A 15,870-nucleotide genomic window follows, 5' to 3' on the forward strand; every position below is an offset into this window, starting at 1 on the left:
CAACCACTACATACTTACCTACCGCAGTCTGTCCCCGGCGCTCTGCTTCTCTGTACTGGCTGTGAGCGCCGGGCAGCCGGAAAGCAGAGCGGTGACGTCACAGCCAGACCAGAGAAGCAGAGCGCCGAGGACAGACAGCGGTAGGTAAGTATGTAGTGGTTGTTTTTTTACTTTTAGGATGGTAACCAGGGTAAACATCGGGTTACTAAGCGCGGCCCTGCGCTTAGTAACCCGATGTTTACCCTGGTTACCAGCGAAGACATCGCTGAATCGGTGTCACACACGCCGATTCAGCGATGTCTGTGGGGAGTCCAGCGACGAAACAAAGTTCTGGACTTTCTTCCCCGACCAGCGACAGCACAGCAGGGGCCTGACCGCTGCTGCCTGTCACACTGGACGATATCGCTAGCCAGGACGCTGCAACGTCACGGATCGCTAGCGATATCGTCTAGTGTGACGGTACCTCTAGTAACAAGATGCCTGCATGCAGCCATTACTAGATCGGTGGTGGTGGGGGGGTAAAGGTGTATATAAATATTTGGCTCCTCCATCAAGCACCGGGCGCCTCTACTTGGTTTGAACAGTTATTCTGTTCTGATAGAGACCCTTTAAAAATTCCCGCCTGTGAATATATGTTTAATTCTACTCAATTGCAATTGGAAACCCTGCTTATTGGACAAATGTATAATTGTTTCTTGAAAAATGTAGATATTTTTTTCTAATATTTTGATGAAGCATGATACGGAGAGTGGACTAATGCTGTAATAAAAGGTACAGTTCTGTCCCAATGGTGGAAATCAGAGTAACTATTGATCTCTGCCACTTAACACTTTGAATGCCACCATCACCTGTAATTGTGGAGTCTAAAAGGAGAAACTGTGACACAATGCAGGCCCAATAATAAAATAACACATGTAAACACTTTTTTTTTGTTTTTACGAAAAAATAAATTATTATAAGCATTAAATAAGATACATATATTGGGTATTTTTAAAAAGCTTAACAATATATTTATAATAGGGCCATAAAATGATGAAAACTGTAGAAATTGTTTTTCTTCAAAATAAAACTGAATACAAGTTAAACACTAATGTAAATGTATAAAAACATAACGCAAAGTACAGTTTGACCCGCAAAAGAAAAATCTCATACAGCAACGTCAAATAAAAAAAAAATAATGTTCTGTGCACTACTTTTCTTGTATTCTGACAACATGCAAGTATAGCAGGTGAAAGATCAAGAGCTAGTCCATCCAAATCGAAGAGTTCAAGTGCTGGGAAGACTCTTGTTCTGTGAAATGTTAGGAATTGCCACCACCTTATGAATTCTCTCATGTTTTTGAAGTACAGATTTCTGGGTAAAACTTTTTCCGCACACCAAACATGGAAATGGCCTCTCTCCTGTGTGAATTCTCTGATGTTTAAGAAGAGCTGATTTCTTGGCAAAGCATTTAGCACATTCTGAGCATGGAAATGGCTTCTCTCCTGTGTGGATTCTTTGATGCTTAACAAGACCTGATTTGAGAGCAAAACGTTTACTGCATTCTGAACATGGAAATGGCTTTTCCCCTGTATGACTTCTATGATGCTTTACAAGATCTGATTTCTGAGTGAAAGATTTTCCACATTCAGGACATGAAAATGGCCTCTCTCCAGTGTGAATTCTCTGATGTTTAATAAGATCGGATTTCTTGGTAAAACATTTCTCACATTCTGAACATGAAAATGGCTTCTCTCCTGTGTGAATTTTCTGATGTTTATAAAGATCTGATTTCTGAGTAAAACTTTTTCCACATTCTGTACATGAAAACGGCCTCTCCCCTGTGTGACTTCTATGATGTTTGACAAGATCCGATTTCTGGGTAAATGATTTTCCACATTCAGGACATGAAAATGGCTTCTCCCCTGTGTGAACCCAATAATGGTTAACCAAACCATATTTCTTGGTGAAACATTTTCCACATTTGGAACATGAAAATGGCTTCTTTCCTGTATGGATGATCTGATGTTGAACTAAATTTGACTTCTTTGTAAAACATTTCCCACATTCTGAACATGAAAACTGTTTTTCACCTTTATCATTTTTCTTATGTTCTACACGACATGATTTCTTGGCAAAATCTTGGCGAAAATCCAAACATGAAAATGGTTTCTCTCCTGTGTGAATTTTCTGATGCTCAGCAAGACCTGATTTCTGCTTAGAATGTTTCCTACATTGTGAACATCGAAAATGTGTCTCTTCTGTGAGAGTTTTCTGATTTAATCTGTGTTTAAACCATTTCCCACACCCTAAACATTGATAGTGATTATTTTCATTTTCTTCACAGGTTGCGGAGGAAAAGAGACTTTGTCCCAAATCCTTGTTGTGGCCATCTGGAAAGGAGGAGAGTAGCTTAATTTTCTCATATTCCTCACATAAAGCTTCAAGTACTATACATTTATTAAGGAGTAGCTTCATTTTTTAAAACTTAATTATTGATCAGTGTTTTGAAAGTTAAACATACTTGTAACATACTTACCTTATTTTGCTTCATTCCCTCATAAACATTAAGTTAAACCCGCTGCTATAACTGCATAGTCCATGCTCTTTCTGAAGATTCTTTGAACTGCTGCTCTAGCAAGCATATGTATCCAAAAACACTGCTCCTAAGGAGCTTTGTTAACCCCTTCCCGACCCATGACGCCACGTAGGCGTCATGAAAGTCGGTGCCAATCCGACCCATGACGCCTATGTGGCGTCATGGAAAGATCGCGTCCCTGCAGATCGGGTGATAGGGTTAACTCCCATTTCACCCGATCTGCAGGGACAGGGGGAGTGGTAGCTTAGCCCAGGGGGGGGGTGGCTTCACCCCCCCGTGGCTACGATCGCTCTGATTGGCTGTTGAAAGTGAAACTGCCAATCAGAGCGATTTGTAATATTTCACCTATTATAACTGGTGAAATATTACAATTCAGCCATGGCCGATGCAGCAATATCATCGGCCATGGCTGGAAACACTAATGTGCTGAAACGCGCTGAAACGCTGCGTTGTATTTTCCGCAGCATGTCAATTCTTTGTGCGGATTCCGCAGCGTTTTACACCTGTTCCTCAATAGGAATCCGCAGGTGAAATCCGCACAAAAAACACTGGAAATCCGCGGAAAATCCGCCGGTAAAACGCAGTGCCTTTTACCCACGGATTTTTCAAAAATGATGCTGAAAAATCTCACACGAATCCGCAACGTGGGCACATAGCCTTAGGGTTAGGGTTGGAATTAGGGTTGTGGTTAGGGGTGTGATTAGGGTTATGGCTACAGTTGGGATTAGGGTTAGGGGTGTGTTGGGGTTAGTGTTGGAGGTAGAATTGAGGGGTTTCCACTGTTTAGGCACATCAGGGGTCTCCAAACGCAACATGGCGCCACCATTGATTCCAGCCAATCTCGTATTCAAAAAGTCAAATGGTGCTCCCTCAATTCCGAGCCCCGACGTGTGCCCAAACAGTGGTTTACCCCCACATATGGGGTACCAGCATACTCAGGATAAACTGCGCAACAATTACTGGGGTCCAATTTATCCTGTTACCCTTGTGAAAATAAAAAAATGCTTGCTAAAACATCATTTTTGAGGAAAGAAAAATGATTTTTTATTTTCACGGCTCCGCGTTGTAAACGTCTGTGAAGCACTTGGGGGTTCAAAGTGCTCACCACATATCTAGATAAGTTCCTTGGGGGGTCTAGTTTCTAAAATGGGGTCACTTGTGGGGGGTTTCTACTGTTTAGGAACACCAGGGGCTCTGCAAACGCAAAGTGACGCCCGCAGACCATTCCATCAAATTCTGCATTTCAAAAGTCACTACTTCCCTTCTGAGCCCCGACGTGTGCCCAAACAGTGGTTTACCTCCACACATGGGGTATCAGCGTACTCAGGAGAAACTGGACAACAACTTTTGGGGTCCAATTTCTCCTGTAACCCTTGGGAAAATAAAAAATTCTGGGCTAAATAATTATTTTTGAGGAAAGAAAACGTATTTATTATTTTCACGGCTCTGCATTGTAAACTTCTGTGAAGCACTTGGGGGTTCAAAGTGCTCAACACACATCTAGATAAGTTCCTTTCGGGGTCTAGTTTCCAAAATGGGGTCACTTGTGGGGGGTTTCTACTGTTTAGCCACATCAGGGGCTCTGCAAACGCAACGTGACGCCCGCAGAGCATTCCATCAAAGTCTGCATTTCAAAACGTCACTACTTCAATTCCGAGCCCTGGCATGTGCCCAAACAGTAGTTTACCCCCACATATGGGGTATCACCGTACTCAGGAGAAACTGGACAACAACTTTTGGGGTCAAATTTCTCCTGTTACCCTTGGGAAAATAAAAAATTGCAGGCTAAAAGATCATTTTTGAGAAAATAATTTTTTTATTTTATTTTCATGGCTCTGCGTTATAAACTTCTGTGAAGCACTTGGGGGTTCAAAGTCCTCACCACACATCTAGATTAGTTCCTTTGGGGGTCTAGTTTCCAAAATGGGGTCATTTCTGGGGGATCTCCAATGTTTAGGCACACAGGAGCTCTCCAAACGTGACATGGTGTCCGCTAATGATTGGAGCTAATTTTCCATTTAAAAAGCCAAATGGCGTGCCTTCCCTTCCGAGCCCTACCGTGCGCCTAAACAGTGGTTTACCCCCACATATGGGGTATCAGTGTACTCAGGACAAACTGGACAACAACATTTGGGGTCCAATTTCTCCTATTACCCTTGGCAAAATAGGAAATTCCAGGCTAAAAAATCATTTTTGAGGAAAGAAAAATTATTTTTTATTTTCATGGCTCTGCGTTATAAACTTCTGTGAAGCACCTGGGGGTTTAAAGTGCTCAATATGCATCTGGATAAGTTCCTTGGGGGGTCTAGTTTCCAAAATGGGGTCACTTGTGGGGGATCTCCAATGTTTAGGCACACAGGGGCTCTCCAAACGCGACATGGTGTCCGCTAACAATTGGAGCTAATTTTCCATTCAAAAAGTCAAATGGCACGCCTTCCCTTCCGAGCCCTGCCGTGTGCCCAAACAGTGGTTTACCCCCACATATGAGGTATCGGCGTACTCGGGAGAAATTGCCCAACAAATTTTATCCTATTGCCCATGTGAAAATGAAAAAATTGAGGCGAAAAGAATTTTTTGTGTGAAAAAAAAGTACTTTTTCATTTTTACAGATCAATTTGTGAAGCACCTGAGGGTTTAAAGTGCTCACTAGGCATCTAGATAAGTTCCTTGGGGGGTCTAGTTTCCAAAATGGGGTCACTTGTGGGGGAGCTCCAATTTTTAGGCACACGGGGGCTCTCCAAACGTGACATGGTGTCCGCTAAAGAGTGGAGCCAATTTTTTATTCAAAAAGTCAAATGGCGCTCCTTCCCTTCCAAGCCCTGCCGTGCGCCCAAACAGTGGTTTACCCCCACATATGAGGTATCAGCGTACTCAGGACAAATTGGACAACAACTTTCGTGGTTCAGTTTCTCCTTTTACCATTGGAAAAATAAAAAAATTGTTGCTAAAAGATAATTTTTGTGACTAAAAAGTTAAATGTTCATTTTTTCCTTCCATGTTGCTTCTGCTGCTGTGAAGCACCTGAAGGGTTAATAAACTTCTTGAATGTGGTTTTGAGTACCTTGAGGGGTGCAGTTTTTAGAATGGTGTCACTTTTGGGTATTTTCAGCCATATAGACCCCTCAAAGTGACTTCAAATGTGAGGTGGTCCCTAAAAAAATGGTTTTGTAAATTTCGTTGTAAAAATGAGAAATCGCTGGTCAAATTTTAACCCTTATAACTTCCTAGCAAAAAAAAATTTTGTTTCCAAAATTGTGCTGATGTAAAGTATACATGTGGGAAATGTTATTTATTAACTATTTTGTGTCACATAGCTCTCTAGTTTAACAGATTAAAAATTCAAAATGTGAAAATTGCGAAATTTTCAAAATTTTCGCCAAATTTCCGTTTTTATCACAAATAAACGCAGAATTTATTGACCTAAATTTACCACTAACATGAAGCCCAATATGTCACGAAAAAACAATCTCAGAACCGCTAGGATCCGTTGAAGCGTTCCTGAGTTATTACCTCATAAAGGGACACTGGTCAGAATTGCAAAAAACGGCAAGGTCTTTAAGGTCAAAATAGGCTGGGTCATGAAGGGGTTAAAAGGCTGGGGTCACGGGGGCGTGGCTTCGGTGCTGATGGAGAAGCACCTGTGAAGAGAGAGCTCCTGGGGTTTTGACCCAAATAACCTACTTCCACCGCATCAAGGAGACCCCCACGCCACAAAGACCCCTTTCAACATCAGCTGACACACCAGAGACCCCCTTCAACCTAATCCCGGGACATTTTCTCCTCATTCAGGGCTCCAAAGCCCCAAAGCTGCACCAGCGCGTCTAGGCCTCAGGCCTGCCGCCCAGCGGATTCATCCGCGCCGCCCTTAAGAGGAATTTCTGCCTCCTGTCCACAGAAATAAACGGCCACAACGGACTCATCTCCCCCTTCCAGGGGTCCCAAGACCGATCACCGGGTATAGGAGAAAACAGACGGAACACCTGGGACCCCTGCACCAGCCAGAGTCTGACAAAATAGTCCCAGGCTTGCAACGCCGCCGGGGGACCCTACCCTAGCAGCCGATACCTGCAGGCAGAGAGAGCAGAGCTGCAGCGGCGTCCATAACCTAAACACAGACAGCCGGCCGGTTGCTCCGGCAGAAGACACAGCGGCTATCCCCAGAAGACCGGCTCCGGAGCATAGGGGACAGAAGAGGACGGAAGTCTCCTGCCGCACCAGGTACAACGCCGCCGGGACTCCACCGCCAGCGCCTGTCAGGCGCCGACAAACATCACAGAGCCGCAGCAGCGGCGAACTCCGTACCTGCAGCCGCCGTCAGAGGATCCCCCAGCCGTCACTCCCGGAGTAAAAGACCCGGACCGCATTCACCAACGCGGCAAGTACTGGAGCTTCGGTCTCGTACGGAGACCCGAAGCTCCGCCCCCTCATCCTGAGCCCGTGTCTCCGCTGGCGCCGCCGAAGATATCTCCGGCGACGGAGATCTGAGCAGGAGATACCGGAGCTGCAGTGGTGCTGAAGGAGGTAACAGCCCCAGCTCCTGACCCTTCCAGCGGGCCCTGTCTCTCACCCTCCCCAGCAATCCCGGACCTGCCGGGCAATCCCTGGGGCGCATTCCAACAACGTAGTACTGGGAGGTCACAGGTTCGATCCCCCTCCACCTCTCCTTCTTACATTCCAAGCCCCCATATAAGCACATAAGCTAAGGGCATAAATAATCCCCCCCCCCTAAACTCGGTCTCACAATAAATAAATAAATAAGTAAACAACCAATAAACCAAAAGTCCTAAGATCTCTAACTAGCTGCCTAAGGGAAGAAGTCCTGGCAAAAATATTCAGGTATTCATACGCAGGGGCCATTTTGTTGTCTGCTCCCCAGACCTGATAACAGAGAACAACAGCTCTAAACTCTAAGTCCTGCACCAAAACTACAAAAATTAACCTGCTTAGTGAATCTTACAGTATTTTCTCATCTGACCTCTTATAACAAGGTGCACCATTTCCTGCATTAACAGATAATCAAGGGAAAAGGCTAAAACTCAGTGCCATTGCATTCATCTCAATTACATCAGAACAAATTCAGCTAAGGTACCAACGGCTTTCAAGCCTTCTATCTGTCAACATGAGCGGCACTAAACCCAAAGGAAAAACCGTCCCAACTGCACCACTAAGATCCCAATATAGTCAGAAACAAGAAAAAACCCTGAGTCGCAGAGACCAGGAAAAAACTAGACACAACTCCTTCTCCTCTCCCAGGCCCAGATCCAGGTCTCCCAGGAGAGACCTTCCTAACCTTCTAGAATATGATTCCTTTAGCAAGTCTCCAACCAGTAAACCTTCCCCAATAAAAATGGACTCATCATATAGCCTAAAAAGATCGAACCCAGGCGCAATAAGTGAGAAATACACACCTGTGGAAAATTACTCTGGAGTAGAAGACGAGATTGACTCTAGTGACACCTCTCCAAATTCAACCCCCATGAAGAGCAAAACCAAATATGATACCCCAGGCCCCTTCGTAAGCTCTAATCCGCCAGACTACGAAGATTTACTTAATAAGCAAGCATCTAAAATGGACGAAAAATTAAATATCGCCGTCAAAACAATAAAGACGGAAATGGATATTAACTTCCAAAAATACTGTGACAAATTAGACGATAAAATAGACAACTTAGACAGACAATTATCCAAACATCAGGAAAGGATCAACAGGCTCGAACACAGGTCATCAATCTCATTTGACGAACTTGACCGAGTTAACATTGAATTGAAGAACCTACGCTCCAAGATGGCCGACTTGGAGGACAGAAGTAGAAGAAATAACTTAAAAATCAGAGGTATCCCTGAAGATGTGCCCCAAGATCAGTTATCTCAACATATAAAAGACATATTTAAATCAGCCTTGCCCGATCTATCAGACCTGGACCTATCAATTGACAGGGCTCACCGACTGCCAAAACCTCCTAAGGTCCCCGCTGACCTACCTAGAGATACTATTCTCAAAGTTCATTTCTTCAAGACTAAGGAGGCCATTCTATCTTACTTGAGGGATAAAAAATCCTTCCCAGACCCCTACAAAAATCTGAAGGTATTTCCTGATTTTTCCAAAGACACCCTGGAAGGCCGCAGAGAGTTCAGGCCAGTCACCTCAGCCCTCAGGCATTAAGTATAGATGGGGCTTCCCGCTCAAACTTCTAGTCTCCTTCACGGAAAAAATCATCCCGATATACTCGGTTGATGAAGGAATGGACTTCGTCAAATCATTGGGCCGTTAATCAAATATGTTCTTTTTTAAATTTTTATCTTCCATCTTAAGGGGTCTCCTTCCCCCCCTTTTTTCATCATATTTTGGGATAAACCCCTTGTTCTCGTCCACATGTACTAACCCCCCTTTACCTTTTTTCTAGGTAGTTCTGCGACCTACCAGTTTTGTTCTGACCTTTCTTCTCCCTAGGTACCCACCAAGTTTTGGTTGATCTGTGGATAGACTAGGGAAAAGTTATATTTAGGTCCTTCTATTCCTGCTGTGACTTTATGCTTGTCTCCTACTAGGTTACATCAGCCTTTTTTGTCCTATTTTGTAAATATGTCATTCAAAATACTCTCCGATAATGTTAGAGGGCTGAATAGCCCACAAAAAAGACATGCTCTGTGGAGAGAGTTGATCAGTCTTCAGACAGACATCGCATGCATACAAGAGACAAAATTCCTGGCGGGGAATCACCCCTACTTTAATCACCGTAGCTTTCCTCATATTTTTGAGGCCTGTAACTCCAGCAAAAAAGCGGGGGTGATCACCCTGATCAGGAATAGTGTACCTTTCGAGCTCATTGAGGAATATGCTGATCCAAAAGGCAGATATCACATCCTGCTATGCAATATTAACGGCCAAGACTGTACTATAATCAACACATATGCTCCAAACAAAAACCAGATTAGCTTTCTGTCCAAGCTCCTGAAGAAAATCAACAAGGTTAAAAAGGGTAACCTCATCTTCCTAGGCGACTTTAATGTCACCCCTGACAAAACACTTGACTCTTCTTCTGGCCTGAGACCAGCCTCAGAGGACCTGAATCGGTGGCTGGACAAAAGTGAGCTCTATGACACTTTCAGATGTCTTAATTCCACATCTAGAGAGTATACTCATTTTTCTTCGGTCCACCATTCGGCATCCAGGATTGATCTAATATTGTCAGACATTTTCTCTCTGGAAAAATTCAAAAAAGTAGACATAGGGGATAGAACTCTGTCGGATCATGCCCCCGTCACCGGAGAAGTTATCCTTGGCCCCTCCCTAAAAAATTCTAAAACATGGAAATGCAGCTCATTTATTATTCACGATTCCATTCATGCGAACACGATCCAAAATAATATTTCCCATTTTTTCAACGAAAACCCTCTAGAAATCACCAACCCCGCAACCAATTGGTGCGCCCATAAAGCTGTTATTAGAGGTACTCTAATAAACATATCTTCTAAAATAAAAAAGGAAAAAAGGGCAAAAATTAAGAAACTTCAAAAAGACATCCGTGACCTGGAAAAGTCCCTAATTAGCCTTCCTTCTTCCTCACCTAAACTCCTAACAGATTTAAACTCCCTTAGGCAAGATTTAAGATACCTCCTCTTCCTACCTTACGAAGCTGCCCTTAATTCTTCCAATTTTAAAGTATATTCCTCCCTGAACAAGCCAACCAAATACATGGCAAATAGAATAAAAAAACTTAGAATCCATAACAAAATTAATAGAATTTCTTCCCTTTCCGACAACACCACTTTGTCCCACCCCCAAGATATAGTTAATGAATTTTCCAAATATTATTCTAAATTATATAACCTTAATCTAGACCCAACATCCCCCCCACCAAAAGACTCGGACATTAAATCCTATCTTGCCAACATCAACCTTCCTTCCCTCACAAAAGAAGAAATTGAATCCCTATCAGCCCCTTTCTCTTCCTCAGAAGTTGAAGAGGCCATCAATCACCTCAAACCGCAAAAATCCCCAGGGCCAGATGGCTTTTGTAATTCATATTACAAAGCTTTTGAAAAAAACCTAACACCTCACCTGGTTAAACTATTTAATTATGTTTCTGATTCAGGTTCCTTCCCTCCAGAAATGTTGGAGGCTTTAATCGTCCTTATCCCAAAGCAAGCAGCTAACCCTATGGATACTAGTAGCTATAGGCCTATATCCCTCCTGAACACGGACATCAAGTTGTTCTCAAAAATCTTGGCCAATAGACTTAGCGTCATCCTCCCTAGATTGATAGTCAATGATCAAATGGGGTTTATTAAAAATCGGCAACCTGCCGACGCCACCAGAAGGATATTGAATCAAATCAAACTCACTAATAAATCCAAAACCCCCACAGTTTTTGTCTCTTTAGACGCCGAAAAGGCCTTTGATCGTATAGATTGGAGCTTTCTCAAACAAACCCTTCAAAAATTTGGTTTTAATGACAAACTTATCTCTTCATTTATGACATTATACCAAGGTCCTACAGCCAAAGTCACCTGCAATAATCATATCTCAGACCCCTTCCTTATTAACAATGGCACTAGACAAGGCTGCCCCTTATCCCCCTTACTCTTCAATTTGGCACTTGAACCCCTGGCGGAACGTATCAGGCAGAATTCTCTCATTACAGGCATATCCACCAACAAACGTCATCATAAACTTAGTTTATTTGCAGACGACATTATCCTAACCCTTACCAATCCATCCGTCTCCACTCTAGAAACCATCAAAGAACTTGAAAACTTTGCATCTCTTTCCAAATTCAAAATCAACGGCTCAAAATCTAACATCCTACCCATCCATCTCTGCAAAAAGGAAATCAATTCCTTGAAAAAGGTAATAACATACAAGTGGTGTAATGAAGAATTCCCATACCTAGGGATCATAATTAACAAAAACCTTGATAAGACTATCTCCTCAAACTTGGGGAAGATAGATGAAATACTTAAAAAGGATTGCAACACTTTTAATGACAAAAGTTTATCCTGGTGGGGAAGAAACCTAACAGTTAAGATGTTTACCCTACCAAAAATCTTGTATATCCTTAGATGTATTCCCCTTCCCATCCCCGCATCTTTCCTGCATAAAATCCAATCAAGGCTAAACAAATACATCTGGAACGATAAAAAGCCCAGAACTAATACTAGATCCCTTTACAAAACAAAAATCCACGGAGGAATGGATCTCCCAAATATTACGGCCCACTATAATACGCTTCTACTAAAACAAAGCTCACCTTGGTGGTCAGACCAGAATGAACCCGCATGGCTCGACTTGGAGGTAGAGATCAACGGAAGAAAACCCCTTAAATCCATCATTCTCAAAGCTATATCTAGTTCCCCCATCAAAACCCACAACCACCCAATTTTTCAGGTGATTTCTCTCGCATGGTCCTCAATTCTAAAAAAGGAAGATGGGGTTAAAAACAACCCTGTCCAACTCAAACTATCCCTGCTATTTATCTATTCAATTCTGAATCTTGTCCTACCCCCCATATGGGCTGACTTAAAAATTCAAACCCTTGGCGACATTTACACTGGGTCTAAATTTATTGACTTCAGTTCACTAAAAAACAAATTCAACGCCCCCTCGTCTCTTTTCCTTCACTACATGATCCTGAGGGAAAACCTAAGTCTATTTCTCAACTTCAAATTGAAATTCTCGGAGTCTTCCTCAAAAATATTATCCAATCCAAATCACCCAATCTTCTGGAGTCACAAGTTCATCTACAATAGCTTCAATAAAGATTCATCACTGGTCAAAAGCGCAGCTCTAATAACCTGGGAGAAATCCCTAGGCCTCCAGGCCTCTACAGACGATTGGGAGGAGGCCTTTTCGGCATCATACCAATCATCAATTTCAATGTCTCTTCTGGAAACACACTTTAAGGTGTGCTCCAGGTGGTACTACACTCCAGCAAGACTGTCTCACATTAGCACATCCAACTCACCCCTTTGTTGGAGGAACTGTGGCCATAAAGGCGACTTACTACATATCTTTTGGAGCTGCCCCACAGTGGCCCTCTTTTGGCTGGAAATATCCTCAATCATCTCTAACTTGTCAGGATCTCCTTCTACCCTCTCCCCACAATTAGCCCTTCTCTCCTTAGACACTAATTCTATCGACAGATCCCTATTGCGCATAACCCTACATCTCTGTTCAGTAGCTAAGAAATCCATTGCCTTCCACTGGAAAAAGCCCACACTGCCCAATGCAGCCTTCGTTGTCAAACTCATGATGCAACATAGAGAATTTGAACTCAAATTTGCCCTGCTTAATAACGAATTTAGCAAATTTTACCAAAAGTGGCATATATGGGAGCAGCATTATCCTCCTTGAGCAACCAACATAATTAACTTGGTTTACGTCTCAATATAAGATGAAAATGTTCACAAGACTTTCTCTCGTTCCCCTCTCATGTTAAACGTCGGTTTCGTAGCCGTAGTTGCTTGATGTTAACAAGTTTTTTCATAAGGACCGTCTCTTTACATCGTTTAGATAAACTGTTGATGACTCGTTTCTTGCCTAATTGCCTTCAAGGGTTGCGTCCCTTGCTTCACTCTAAGTTGAATTATTTCTACGCATAGTATGTTGTATTTACCCTCCCCTTCTTTCCTTCACTCCTATCCTTCCCTCTCCTCTCCTCCCCTCCCTTCGTTCCCCTCCCCCTCCTCTCCAGGTTAAAATTCAAAATCCCAATAAAGTTCTTTGGAAAAAAAAAAAAGGCTGGGGTCACACGTGAGAGAAACTTGCACAGGTCTCGCATCTCAATACGCGGCACTGCCGCCGGCATTCGGGACCGGAGAGTGCGACTGCATGTATTTCTATGCAGCTGAACGCTCCGGTAATGAGTGCCGGCGGCAGTGCCGGGTATTGAGATGCGAGACTCATGCGATTTTCTTGCACGTGTGACCCTGGCCTAAAGCTATGGCTAGCTAGTAATTGTTACAAGGAGAAAAAATGAGAAAGTGATTTTTTTTCAGGTATGGAATCTGATTTTTTTTTCAGGTATTCTCTTATTTTTACTCACCTGGGCTAATTTCAACAGGAATGTTCTCTTCCTTACATGTGTGATCACTACTTATATTAATTTCTTCTTCTTCAATAATTTTAATCTTAAGGTTTAGAAGATCTTCATCCTGATTCCACATGCAAACCAAATAAGAAATTATATTAATTTATTTTTATGCAAAAAAGAAAGGTTTGTAGTGTCATAAGACATATATGAAATAAAACAGTCATAGATAGTAGATTATCCTTCTCCCACCAGGTAATCGCAACAGGAAGTGATAACTTAAAAAGGCCTCTGCAACCTCCACAGTGCCTCCAAATCAAGACAGATCTTAAAGGAATCCAAACATCTCTTTCTACACTCCCAAAAACCGTTAACTGTTAGATGCCTTTAGAAATATGTACAAAAAATGTGTATGTATTACTCTCTTATTTACACAGTAGAATGTCAAGGGCTTGCTCAGCTCCTTAAATCTGACAGGTAATTTTTGCATACCCTACTAATAGTATCCTGAAATAGGGCTTTCGTAGCGCTTTCAGAATATGTAAGTTTTCTTGATGAACGCTACCCCGTTGTGTAGCTGTAAGGCCCTGAAAGTTTATGGTTGCACTCGGGCTAGACAAATGTTTGATAATACCAAATGAATATTCACCCGTTCCCTCACCCATAATCCCGTCCACCCCTCTGGGCCGACTTCACTGATTGGGTGCAGTCAGACTGCCATATTACTTGCCCAAGGATCGCACCACAATCCACGGACTGGCCGTCTGCCCTCCTGACCTATGCATAACAACATGTATTTCTATGCAACTGTTATGCAGTTCTCGGCCATATGGCAGTCTGACTGAATTGCTGACGCCGGTTCAAAGAGTTGGGCAAGATTATGGGTGGGGGAAGGAGTGAATATTCATTTGGCATTAACAAATGTTTGACTAGCCGGTGTGCGAATATTCAGGGGCTTACAGCACCACAATGGGGTAACATACATTAATAAAAGTTACATATCTTGAGAGGGCTGCCCAAGCCCTATTTCAGGATACCATTAGTAGGGTATGCAAAAATGACCTCACAAATTCCCTTTAAATGGGTACGATTGCAGAGTGCTTGTTGCATCAGTTTTTTTCTGATCTGCTTTTTCACTGAAGCTGGTAGACTGAACTTTTTATCCATTGACTCTTAGTAATGGATCAGTTAAAAATGGATGAAACTGGAATGGAACTCTGAAGTACAAAGAATGTCTTACTTGTGTCATCCGTTTAATACGGATCCCCATAGACTTTAATGGCCGAATTTGATCTGCATAATGGATGGTAATTGGACATGTTCTGGGTCTCATGGATTGGAGACACTGATCTGTTTTTAAAACTGAAGAGTACATGGATCAATGAAATTCTGTAGGTCAGTGGGATGTCTGAGAAAAAAAAGTGCACTTAGAAAATTGGTGACATGTTCAATACTTGTTTCACCCGCTGTACATTCCATGTAGTGTTAAACTATCTCCATGTAACAGCAGCAGAGCTTTCAACGGGGAATATTACCAGGCACATGTCCTATTATCATCCTATTATCATAGTATATCACAGTGAGATTTGCTAATCAAAGGAGTTATTGTTTTCATTTCTTGGGAGAGCCCCTTTAAAAAAGTCTTTGGTAAGTATGGCAGAGCTGCTTGCTTGGGTGTTACCGTAATCTCCCACAGACCTAAATGGAAAGGTCTTCACCCATTAATTTAATCAAATCAGCCTATGCTGACCAAATTTGTTTCATTAGCAGGGGTCACAGAGTCTGTTTCCCCCCATAGAAAGTCCCACTAGATTTAGTGAGCGAAATTTGAACAAATAATCCACACAGACGTTAGCTCCATCTACCTGATGATCCTGTAGGTCATCGTAGTTTTGTTCTTCTGGACAATCCTGGGAATACAGAGGGCTAGAACATCTTGGTTGATTTCTCCAACTGGATACATCTGTAGGAAACTCATTATTTACAAGTGAAGCCAAGATCGCTTACAAGAAAATGGGATCATCATCTGTCACAAAGAGTGGCCTTAGATTTTCCCCATAACGATCAATTGGGACACTCGCAAGGAAAGAGACATTCGAAAATAGATGTTTCCAAAGATATGAATGATTCTTATCATGCAAAATCATTTGTGTCATGATTAGTGTTAAGCATTCCGATACCGCAAGTATCGGGTATCGGCCGATATTTGCGGTATCGGAATTCCGATACCGAATTCCGATACTTCCCGCGTATCGGATACCG

At 42.6% G+C, this 15,870-nt stretch overlaps 1 protein-coding gene across 2 annotated transcripts in view; it reads right to left on the minus strand.

The window, feature by feature from the left end:
• Nucleotides 1-351: 351 nt before the first annotated feature.
• Nucleotides 352-15,870, minus strand: part of LOC138665260 (gastrula zinc finger protein XlCGF57.1-like) — a 64,022-nt gene continuing 48,503 nt past the window's right edge. For both annotated transcript variants that reach the window (XM_069752576.1, XM_069752577.1), the window contains exons 5-7: nucleotides 15,474-15,571; nucleotides 13,624-13,732; nucleotides 352-2,372 (exon numbers count right to left, since the gene is read on the minus strand). In XM_069752576.1, the coding sequence (XP_069608677.1) occupies nucleotides 1,267-2,372; nucleotides 13,624-13,732; nucleotides 15,474-15,571 (1,313 nt within the window). In that variant the 3' untranslated portion in view covers nucleotides 352-1,266. The remainder of the gene's footprint in view (nucleotides 2,373-13,623; nucleotides 13,733-15,473; nucleotides 15,572-15,870) is intronic.

The sequence above is a fragment of the Ranitomeya imitator genome, chromosome 2 (assembly GCF_032444005.1).
Source record: "Ranitomeya imitator isolate aRanImi1 chromosome 2, aRanImi1.pri, whole genome shotgun sequence".
NCBI lineage: Eukaryota > Metazoa > Chordata > Amphibia > Anura > Dendrobatidae > Ranitomeya > Ranitomeya imitator.